We start from the raw sequence: 12,200 nt of genomic DNA on the forward strand, positions 1-12,200 counted from the left end.
ATCAAGTATAAACTTCTGTAGCCAGGAAGAAAATTAACAGCAGCAGCTGAAAACAATGTTGGGTTGTTTGGGATTTTTTTCTAGCTGGTATGGAGTCTGAATGGTAATTACCTTAACATCTCAGAAATGCGTTGACAACAGTAATGCTGTTTCCTCTCAGTGGTTTAAATATATGGTTTGCCATATTTACATACACAAAGTACATAGCACACCGGACTTTTATAGGCCTTGGGATTCTGCTTTGTGATCAGGTTTCCTGACAATTATCACAGTAGATAGCACAGGAAACATCTTGAGAAAACCAAGACTTCTTTTATTTTCTTCCACTGATAGAAGCAGTCTCTCTAGGCAAAGGAATGAGACAGGATGGTGAGACATCTCCCAGAGTTCATGAGTGTGAAGGGGAGAAAGGAACGTGCCAGTCCTGTTTTGTTCTTCTTATTGTACTAGACCGCACATAAGCAGGATCTGATCCAGGTGCTTTTCTTCCAGGCACTGGTAATCCTGTACATCACTGCTTAGTACTAGAAGAACAAGAAATTTACCAGTGGGTATAAATAGTTTTTGTTGGCTTTCTCTATTTTCTGATTAAAGTTTCCCTAATAATCTAGGGCCAACGTAGTACAGGATGAAATTTATTAATATACTGTTCAAAGTTGTATGACACATGCAAAGACATGCCAGAGCAGCTCCAATAAATTCCTAGCATATGGGGCATGAAGAGATCAGATTAGCTGCCTTCTTTCCGCAGTACAATACATCTTACTCAGTTCCCTTTTTTTGCTGAATAGTTGGCACGAACTCATCTTCCAGAAAGGTGTCCAGACATTAAGTAAGGTCTGTCTTCCTGCCTGGAACAAAAATTGTCTTTGGGTGCATGGATGGCTTTACCACCTCTTCCTGTCACGGTCATGGGAGCTTCAGTAATTGTAGAAGCTGGGATCACAAGCAGTTGCTCCAAAGTTGAACAGTTTCCAAAGAATCCTGCTTCCCAGAGGCTCACAGATCACCTCAAATTAGTTGCTGCTCCACACAGGACTTGAACTGGTTGTTGCAGCTAACTCCTTATCTACTCGGGCATCTTCTCTTAAGGACAGCCCAGAGCAATGCTACTGTGTTCCCATCTCCCCCTCCTACAATCCAAAGAGGATTTAAAAGAACAAAAGATACGGGTCATTAAAAATATTATAAGAAGGCTGAGTAGACACCCTCATCTGGGCAGACGTCACATATGGATTGAAGCCCCATTCCACATCTAAATTTAAGATAAAGATTAATACTGTCTTCTGAGTGGATCATGTTGAAAATAGACATTGCTGATGGAAATTATGTACGCATAGATAGCAACTCAAAGTTGTAATTATAAGGATCTCTGCACTTAAAACTGGTAGGAAGACAATGCAGGCTTTTTTAGTATTGAAAGATACAATACATTTCAATACAATAGCCATGTGTTGTTTCAAAGATTAAGTAACCTATTGTGGCTATAAGAGGTATTTTGTCAGAATGTACTCCCTCCAGCTTAAGCACAGCTGTCTCACTCCTATGTGCTGCACTGAAAGCTTTGTTTGTCCTGTGTGCCTGAAAGGCTTGACTAAACTCTCTAAATGTTTCAAGAGTTCATGGTCATGTTTTCCCAGCAGCAATACAAAGATTGCTTGGTGACATCATTATAATGTAGAAAACCACCATGGAGTTATCTCACCAGTCTGGACTGTTTGTAGGTTCTGTGAGAGGGTTCTGTGAGAAGCTCTGTTAGTACAGATCTCCTGTAGTTCATAACCTGCCTTTTCATGATTTAAAGTGCTGTAGCTATAGCCACTTCAGCTCAGTCCGCTACCAAACAATGATGACATTTTTGTCTCAATGTGTAGTCTTAAACTTGTCAACTCCATTTAAATTGGCTGTACTGAGAAAGAAAGAGTTCATTGCCTGAAAGCTTTTTGAAGAAAACAAGTTCTACACAGACTTCCCTACTGAAAGCCTAAGCATCTTAAAAGCTCATGGAGATCTCAAAGCGTTATCCTTTGGAAAGAAATGATATAGGAGATCCAATACTGACAAGCCTCTTATATGTAATAGCTACTTGTATTGTGACACTGCTTTTTCTTGGAAGAACATTGTCTACAGTTCAGATTTCATTATTTGCTCTGAGTGCTTTTCAGCATCAGATACACAGTAATGTCAAAGAGGGCTTTTTATTGCCTTGGTTAATATTATGTAATAAACTAAATATTCCCTTTCCTTCCACTTGTGAAATTGACAATTTCTTTTGCTGCATGGGATGTTTGGAAGCGATGATGTTAGACAACACACTGAGCTGCAGAAGTGAAGCTATTCTTTTCCTTTCATTAGACTGCAGTATCTGTTATTGGATTACCATAGGCAGAAAATCTGAAACTATCCTGTACTGGAGGCTGGAGTGATGATTTCCCAGCTTGATACCATTGTATGCCATTGTCCTATGCATTTGTAGACAGAATAGAAGACGTTACAGGTCCTGGAAATCTGCAATGACTGGCCCAGCACCTGTATTGAACTGGTAAGTCTTTTCAGCCAAGAACAACTGCAGGGATCTCAGCAGAGGTACCTGAGGACACAGGCATCTGCAGCACACAGGTAGCTGCAAGAATAAGGTAGAGATTAAGTCGGAAGAGATGCATGGGGTAGGAAAGAAAAGAACAGCAATAGAAACTCCTCCATCACAGTGACCAAGCTTCTTGTGCTTATAGTCTAGAGTAAGGTAAAGCTCCATTGGGCATGGACGTAGCTGCCTTGATTTTGGATGCTTCTGATACTGTGAACATTTTTGCACTAGAAATCTGTCTGTCCTTTAAAATTGTGCCTGTAACTCATGTCATGTGTGTTTGTGAGTTAAGCTGATGACCAACGCTGGCTGAGTAAAGGAAGAAATACAAAAGTCATGCAAAATATTCAGTAAAAAAAAAAAGTTGCCATTTCTTCAGAAAAAAAGTTAGCTGATATGAGTTAGCTGTACTAATGTATCTATACAGGCAGCTCTACTAGTAACAGTTATATTTTAATTACAAATAATCAGATTTAAATAAATATAAGCATTTTAAACATTTCTAGTTTTTCACATTTGCAAGTCCGTCTGGCAGTATAATATGTGACTCATATCTCTGTCTTACTCTTTCTTTTCCTTTTGTTCTTCATACTTAGATGGTACCAAATGATTACTTGTTTCTGTAATTCACCTAGTAGACGCTGTAGAAATATACTGCTGTGCCGAGGAACACTATTTTGAAGTAGTTGAGGCCAAAGGCAGCTGGAATTTTTAAATACCGTAGCGGTAAAGACTACTCACCCATGATGTATATGCCTGCATCAGTTCAGTGGTATCAGGACTCTATCACAAATTTATGTGGACCATTATGCGACCAAGCTCAGGAGTGATGCATCCCTACAAAGAGGAAGGCAGGCAGAAAAGCCAGGAGGCCTGCATGGATGAACAAGGAGCTCCTGGACATGATCAAAAGCAAAAAGGAGGCCAATGGGGGCTGGAAACAGGGTCGGGTAGCCTGGGAGAAATACAGAGGAATCGTTCGAGCAGCCAGGGATCGGGTTAGACAAGCTAAAGCCCAGATAGAACTAAATCTGGCCAGGGACATTAAGACAAACAAAAAGTCCTTCTTTAAGTATGTCAGTGAGTAAAGAAAGACTAGGGAAGATGTGGGCCCTCTCGAGAAGGAAACACAAGGACTAGTTACCCAGGACAGAGACAGAGCTGAGGTACTCAATGACTTTTTTGCCTCAGTCTTCACTGGCAAGGACTGCAGCTGCACTGCCCATGACGCAGAATGCAAAGGTGAGTATTGGGAAAATGGAGAACCGCCCACTGTAGGTGAAGATCACGTACGAGACCACCTGAGGAACCCGAAGGTGCACAAGTCCATGGGACCTGATGAGATACATCCGTGGGTCCTGAGGGAAATGGCAGATGAAGTCACTAAGCCACTAGCCATCATATTTGAGAAGTTGTGGTGGTCTAGTGAGGTTCCTGCCGACTGGAAAAGGGGAAACATAACCCCTATTTTCAAAAAGGGAAATAAGGAAGACCCAGGGAACTACAGGCCAGTCAGTCTTATCTCTGTGCCTGGCAAGATCATGGAGCAGATCCTCAATGAAACTCTGCTGAGGCACATAGAAAATAAGGAGGTGATTGGTGACAGCCAGCATGGCTTCACTGAGGGCAAGTCATGCCTGACAGATTTGGTGGCCTTCTATGGAGGGGTTACAGCGGCAGTGGACAAGGGAAGAGCAACTGATGTCATCTACCTGGCCTCATGCAAAGTGTTCAACATGGTCCCACACGGTATCCTGGTCTCTAAATTGGGGAGATGTGTATTTGACAAATGGACCACTCGGTGCATAAAGAACTGGCTGAACGGTTGCACTCAAAGAGTTGCAGTCAACGGCTCAATGTCCAAGTGGAGAGCGGCAAGAGTGGTGTTTCTGAGGGGTCAGTCGGTACTGGGGCCTGCACTGTTCAACATCTTTGTCGGTGACATGGATAGTGGGGTCAAGTGCACCCTCAGCAAGTTTGCTGATGATACCAAGCTCTTTGGTGAGGTAGACACGCTGGAGGGGAGGGATGCCATCCAGAGGGACCTGGGCAGGCTGGAGAGGTGGGCCCAAGCCAACCTCATGCAGTTCAACAACACCAAGTGCAAGGTCTTACATCTGTGTCGGGGCAATCCCAAGCACAAATACAGGCTCGGCGGGGAATGGCTGGAGAGCAGCCCTGAGGAGAAGGACCTGGGTGTGCTGATTGACAAGAAGCTCAACATGAGCCAGCAGTGTGCGATCGCAGCCCAGAAGGCCAACCGTATCCTGGGCTGCATCAGAAGAAGTGTGGCCAGCAGGTCAAAGGAGGTGATTCTGCCCCTCTACTCCACTCTTGTGAGACCCCACCTGGAGTACTGCATCCAGCTCTGGAGTCCCCAACATAAGAAGGACATGGACCTGCGGGAGCGCGTCCAGAGGAGGGCCACGACGATGATCCAAGGGTTGGAGCACCTCTCCTGTGAGGACAGGCTGAAAGAGTTGGAGCTGTTCAGCCTGAAGAGAAGGCTCTGGGGAGATCTTATTGCAGCCTTCCAGTACCTAAAGAAGGCCCACAGGAGAGCTGGAGAAGGTAGTGATAGGACGAGGGGCAATGGCTTTTAACTGGAAGAGGGCAAGTTTAGATTAAGCATTAGGAAGAAGTTTTTCACTGTGAGGGTGGTAAGGCACTGGAACAGGTTGCCCAGAGAGGTTGTTGAGGCCCCATCCCTGGAGGTGTTCAAGGTCAGGCTGGATGGGGCTTTGGGCAACCTGGTCTAATGGGAGGTGTCCCTGTCCATGGCAGGGGGGTTGGAACTCGATGATCTTCAAGGTCCTTTCCAACCTAAACCATTCTATGATTCTATGATTTCAGCTGTGAATTTGAGATGAGCTGTGTACCTGGGATTTTCAAATGCTCAGCATCTCTTGGGACAAGGCTCTGTACGTGATAAAGAACAAGAGCTTCTTGCTTTTATGAGAGATTCTTGCAGTATTCAGCTATTTTATCGTATATAAAAATATTTTACTTTCCTCAGGAAATAATGTTGTCATGCCAGAAAAATAACTGTTTATTCTGTATCTTGACATCATGGATCTTGCCTATAGTGTACTGATTCAAAGAAACACAACTGACATAACCTTGTGCATATTTTTTAAATAGTTTAATAAGAGAGCAACAAATATAATCTGGAGTCACAGTCCTGAGAAGAAATGTTCAGTTGCTGGAACTTCATTAGCCAACATTTTTCCAATGCTGAGTGAAAACACAGAAAACTGATGTTATGGGTAGTTCTCTAACAGATAATTTCAAACAAGGGGCCAGCTATGGTCAGGGTCTAGGGCCTGAACTGCGTATGGTTTCATGTTATCCTACATTCAGCAGTAGTGTAGGTTGTCTTCAGCATGGCACCGTGTGAATAAAGGGAAGAGCTCCTGATACCGTTAGGAGATTTTGCTGTATCATGTTTGGGCTCCAGTTCAAAGACCTCTACAATGTGACCTGACTCACTGCAGACATGGACAAAGACATATAGAATAGTGTTAAATAACTGAGGGGAAAAGAACAATGTATGTTTTGTTCTGCTCTTTCCTATTTATGGCTCTTCATTTTCTAAGATAGATATTTATGACACTGAATCACACACAGAATGGTCACACACAGAATGGTCAGGGTTGGAAGGGACCTCTGAAGATCATCTAGTCCAACCCCCCTGCCAGAGCAGGGTCACCCACAGCAGGTTGCACAGGATGGCATCCAGGCAGGTTTTGAATGTCTCCAGAGGCGGAGACTCCACCACCTCTCTGGGCAGCCTGTGCCAGTGCTCTGCCACCCTCAAAGGAAAGAAGTTCCTCCTCATGTTGAGATGGAACTTCCTATGTTCAAGTTTGAGTCATGAAAAGAGCATGTAACTAGGAAAGCTGAATAATTTTTCTGTACTCGTTTCCATCTTAAAAAATTATTTGGGGGTTTATCAGTTAACGAAAGTGCTTAGTGCCCTTCCCTGGTTCTTTCTGCAGTATGTTACTGTACCAATGGGTCTCAGCTTGTAAGACTTTGCCAGACAATATTCTTTTGCTTAAGTAGGGAATGAGCAAACACAGAGGATGTGACTCACAATAGCTCAACCCCAAGGTAAGTAGATTTTTTGCCAGGCTTCAGCTAGCAATAGTCAAAGTTACTGCCAGATTGTTCTGCATCAGGAACAGAATTCTGTGAGAAAGGCACAAATAGAGAATGAGCACAGAGCGATGTGAAAAGACATTTCAGCCTGTGTCTTGAAGGGTCTTTCCAGCTGGGTCAGACCACTAAAAGTTGAAATGGTTGTTTCTGGTAACTAGTCTGACTCAACAGTAAACTTCCACACTGTGTCCTATTGCTGGTTGAGAGAGAAGTAGATTTTAAAAGCATTTTTAAAGAAGGCAAAACCTGTCAATACCCATGTAGCTTCTGGAGGCAAAATCTGTCAATAGCCATGTAGCTTCTAAGTCATTTTGGATGGCTATTGTTTTTTCTTTCATTTTATTTTACTACAGTTGATCTTTAAATTAGTCAGGGCTGAACATTTAAGGATTGATGGGTTGTAAATTCCTAACATGCTTTGCAGTCTGACTCAGTTTTGCTGCAGTTAAACTTTAAAAGAAAAAAAAGATTGAAACCGTCATCTTACAGCTAGGTCTGTGAAGTGCCTGCAGACCCTGCAAAAGATGATGAAATCTGAGTGTTCAGCCTCTCCAGAGTGAGCACAGAGTCTGCAAATTGTGCCTGCTGTGGAAGAGGAACCGTGGTCCTACTTTTTATTTTTCTTTCTTTCTTCCCACCCTGCCCACCCCCCAGCTTGTTTTATATCAATTCAAAATACTCTTTTTTTCATGCAGGTTTTCAGACACAACGCCGACAATTGTTTTAATGTTCTTTCACGTAACTGTTAGCCTGATCTAAACTCTTGTTATTTATGTGTAAATTAGGCGTTTATCTCATTATATGTACACATAAATGTGTTTCAAGGCTACTAAATAAAATGCAAAGACCATGTTTCAGTCATCGTTGTTACCTAGACATCCCCCCCAAGGTCTCTTCTGAGCTTCTGGGTGCAGGTTCAGACTGTCTTTTGCTGTCCATAGTCCTGGCCTATTCTGATGCTTTTAAATATTGAGATTTCTATTTCAATTCAGGCACATCTTATGCATGCCAAACTTTGTGTGTTTCCTCATGGAGACCACAGAAATGAGTCTCAAAGGAAAAATAATTGGAATCATAAAACTCCTAAATCATGCATCCTTCCTCCCACTTGGCAGAAAATCAGTTACATCACATAAAGTGATACAGCATGTTTTCCACTGCATTCTTCTCCTGTCTCCTTCCCTATTATTTATGAAATGCATTATCTGAACATAAATACTTAGTGCAGCTTTAGCAAACAACAGTCCCATGTGCACACTTCCATGGGAAAGTTAATGGAAATGCATCTAGCTCCTAGCCACAATCCAGAACAAGTTTGCCAAGTGCCTTATATTCATAACATTTTTCTAAGCATAGACTATCCCTGTAAAGGGATTTGAGGTTGGAAGTTTTGTTTGGGTTGGGGTGTGGAACTGCACCAATATAAATTTTTTATTTTTAAAATACTTTTTATTCATATGTCAAAACTAGATGCCCCATGTGAGGCATTTCTAATTACTAGTAATGAATGAATAGGCCAATAGTTATGTTCAGGTGTCATATAATACCCGAGATATTTGGACATGTCCCTCTCAAATATCAATAGGCTCTGATTCCACGTTTCATGCTTCCCATAAAAGGGTCTTCTCTGCTTATATCTCCTTGACACTTTCTGAACTGTTAAATGGTACCCAAAGGCCTTTTGTCACATGCTGCTCACCCAAACATCCCAGTGCTTTTAGGGAGGGAGTTGAGTTTTTAATCCTCCCAACTGATTTGCATACTACTCATGGTTTGTTACTGCTTATGGACATTAGTAGATCCCAGGCGTGAAAGCTGAATGTCTGATATAAATATGCTTTCCTGACTGCACAGCATGGATGTACTGAGGCTGATTCCTGAACATGTGGAAGGATGAATTTGAGCTGGCTGTCCCTGCAACTACCCAGATAGGATTCCTTATTCCCTCCTAGTACTGAATGATCTTTGAAGTCAAATCTGCGAACATGTATGATCACTGAAAGTAACAAGGTTTCCTCCTTTTTTATAATATCCAGAAGACAATAAACAGATGCCTAAGGAGAGGGGAGTCATTCAAGTTCTTGAATTGTAAGGCACTATCTGCAGTACAGAGTTTATATACAGAAGATGCATTAAAAGATGTTTCTCAGTCCCTCTTTTCCCCTTTTTTTCCTTTTTTTTCTGATGTTGATGTTTTAAGGGTGTAGGGAAGGTTTTATTGTTGTTTCTTTTTATTGATATTTCTACACTAAAAGGAAATTCAGCTGGAACCAACATATGGATGTTGATTAACTAGACTGGCTAAAGGAGACAGCCCTGCACGTCGGCTTTTTCTATTGACAGTAGTGTCTCTGGAATAAACTTGAGACTCAGGAAATTCCTTAAGATGCTTTCTCAGGTAGGGGGTCATTTTTCTGACAGCGGCTTTTTGGTATGACTTACCACAACATCTCTTCATCAAGAGAATAGCACACTAGCCCTTAGGCAATAAACTGCTAATAAAATCTTCAGAGACTGTATTCACTCCTGGGCCTGGTTTTGGATAGTCAAGGCCTACAATTTCTATGTAACACCTTGGAGGTAATGCACCGTCTTTTTCCTTTTTCCTTTATTTATGGAGAGTGGTGAGAACAAGGAGCCACAGCACTGGCAGAGAGGAGCTCGATTCACAGTTTTTCTTAAAAGAAAAATATGTATATATTGTAATACTGAATTTATAATGGTTTCATTTCTGACGTATACTCCTAAGAACATGTTATAGAGAACAAAAATAAATGCATACCACAGTCTTTTACCTATAAAAGCCATCTTTCAGACTCTGAGCAAAATCTCCAAAACTTAGACTTAGGAGCAATTTTTTAAGGAGGAGAAAAGGCCTTGCATCCTTGAGAAAAATCTTCAGGCTAACCTACTGCAGAACATCTGTCTGTGCCTCTTAGATTGCATACACATCCCTATTTTACAAAGAAGTGTGGTTTTGGTTATGTAAATATATATTTTAGCATGGACTTCAATGTGAATTTACTCAGTGCTTATATGCTTCTCTCAAATAACACTTAAGGAACAAAAAACAACTTAAAGAACAAAAACCCTGGTGGGGGTCTTTTATGTTCTGTGACACAACAGTCTCAGTACTCCTCCATGTGGACTCTTTGCTACTGATGAGTGGGTTAGACTCTCGCCCTGTACTTAGGGTCAGCTAGCAGCCCTTCTGAGTCTCATATGCATGTCCCCACTATCAGTCAGCTGTCTTGGCATGAGTGACAGACTCTCAGATTTTATTCAGGTCTTACTTGGGGAATCTTCCTTTATTTTGAATTAAGCATTTTCTTAGAATTTTTCAGGCAGCAGCTCAGTGTGGAATCGGGAGACCACCAGTTCAGACAGCAGGACTGCTGAGTAAAGGGAGAAATTTCCTGGAAGCTTCAGCTTCTAGCCAGTCAGTGCCTCTCACAAATCATGCTGGAATCAGGAAGTCCATTAAGCAGATAGTGTTTGGAATTAGTAGCAACTGGAAGAATTCGTAGGGAGCTTCATATCAAAGCTGCTTTATTGGTGGAAAGTAATTGAAGTCTTGGTGCTACTGCAGTCAAAGTTTTTATCGTTCTCACAGCCACAGTTCCACATGCTGTCCCTTGTATCTCTGTCCAGGTGTTTTACTGACCACTTTCTTCTCCTTGTTGTAGGTTTTTATGGGCAGCTTCAGACTTTCTGCCCTCCACATTATGCTGACACTCAGAAGAATGTACAACATGGTGTTTCCTGCAATATGGTTCCTCCTTTTGAAGACTGCTTAGTTCCCACATCAGCAGGCCAGGCAGGGCTTGGCATTTTCCATCGAACTTTTTCAGCTCATTCTGGTATTACAGGTAAATGTCAGCTGGGGACTTTGTGGATGGTTGCGTACAGTTTGTGGGCTTTGACAGGTCTGCTCGAGCTGTGGATGTGACTGGGACCTGTCATGAAAGACTTCACTCTTCATAAAGAGGAGATGGTTTTCAGACCTCTGTGGAGTGGTTGGCATTGGGACCCAGTCACCATGGGTCACAATAACATCTGGCCTGTGTGCAGACTGCACGCTGTTGAGAGCTTCTCAAGGTTCTAACCTGTGGGGGTCAGACAGTCGCTAGCTCCTGTGTTTGCTTTGAAATACAGTCCATTGAGCCCTGTGTGATACTTGCGCAGCCGCTCCTCTCTGCTGTAAATATTGTAGCTGGGACCTGAGATGATTCAAACCACCGATTTTGCTTTATGCGTGTTTGATTTTTCTCAGTCTTTAATTTAATTTATTCACATTTCCATGACAAGAACTGCCTGGGTGCACACTTTTTTGTGCACACAGGACTTAGTCTCCGCCTAGCTGAAAAGTACATAAGGAGCTTGCAGGCTGCTCTGGAAGGGTGAAAGATGCCTCTGTGCAGAGGATCAGCACAAGACAGTGGGCCTAATCTTAGGTCCTAAGCACAATTGTTGCCCAAGTCTTTTACTGTCCTTTCACACAGGATGATTTCACTTAACAGCTATTGTGCTTTGAAATCTGTTTTACAGTTTGGTCCTTTGGTAGTGCATAAAAAGCCAATGCACCTGTAATTTCAAAGAGTCATCTCACAGCATGCGAAAATGTAATCTAAGAATGGGAGTTGTTCTGCACACAGCTACTCTTGTGCTTACTACTGTCGCTTGTAGAAGTTAGTGATTTCTGTGGCAGGGTCTGCAAATGAGTTCTATGATATTTTATTGCCTCTTATCATATGTTGGGTATGATGAAATTCAATAAGCAATCATGATGTTTGTTTTTAAAATCATGACAATTTTAGCACCCATTAAATGGGCAAGTGCTAGTTGTGATGAAATCTGCTCTTCTTCAGACTTGATTCTGACAGAACTGAAATTCCTCCCTTGGTAAGCAGTAAGTTAAGTTATTACTAATTTTGTAAGTATGTTGTCTTGTTTGTTTTGTTTGTCTATTTGGTTTAGAGCCATTTCCAGTTCTCTGCATAAGTATTAGGACATTCTTTGTGATATACTTATCCTAGTTAACTAATTGTTTTTGTATTTTTTTCCAGTTTATGACTTTCCAGTAGGGTCCACAGGTGTCTTTGGTGATTCAGCTCGCAGCATGCCAGAGGATAGTAGGTTCCTACAAGTAAATGCAGTGGATCGTTGTTCTAGCCAGCTTTCTTCTGTCTACACTGAAAGCTAAAGCAATATGAATCTAGTTAGAAGAACTTCATTTCATCTTGCCCTTCTGATATTTCTCTACAAAATTTTTCTCTCCATGAAACTGCTACGTATGTATGGGGATATGAGTTGATATACATACATAATGGAGAAGAAAAAAGCAATTACCGAGCATTCATCAAGCAGTCAACTGAGAAGGAGAATGTTTGGAGAAAGCAAGCTTTGCCAAAACTTTAGTAATTGTTTCTTTTCTTTTCATCTGTGGCACAGC

General features: G+C 41.9%; 1 protein-coding gene across 1 annotated transcript in view; it reads left to right on the plus strand.

The window, feature by feature from the left end:
• Positions 1 to 11,951, plus strand: part of GLIS3 (GLIS family zinc finger 3) — a gene marked incomplete at both ends in the record, with an annotated part of 184,517 nt that extends 172,566 nt beyond the window's left edge. Inside the window, 2 exons of the mRNA XM_082497990.1 lie at positions 10,435 to 10,617; positions 11,815 to 11,951. Coding sequence (XP_082354116.1) covers positions 10,435 to 10,617; positions 11,815 to 11,951 — 320 coding nt within the window. The remainder of the gene's footprint in view (positions 1 to 10,434; positions 10,618 to 11,814) is intronic.
• Positions 11,952 to 12,200: the final 249 nt, after the last annotated feature.

This window comes from Vanellus vanellus, assembly GCF_965231255.1.
Source record: "Vanellus vanellus genome assembly, chromosome: Z".
Classification (NCBI taxonomy): Eukaryota; Metazoa; Chordata; class Aves; order Charadriiformes; family Charadriidae; genus Vanellus; species Vanellus vanellus.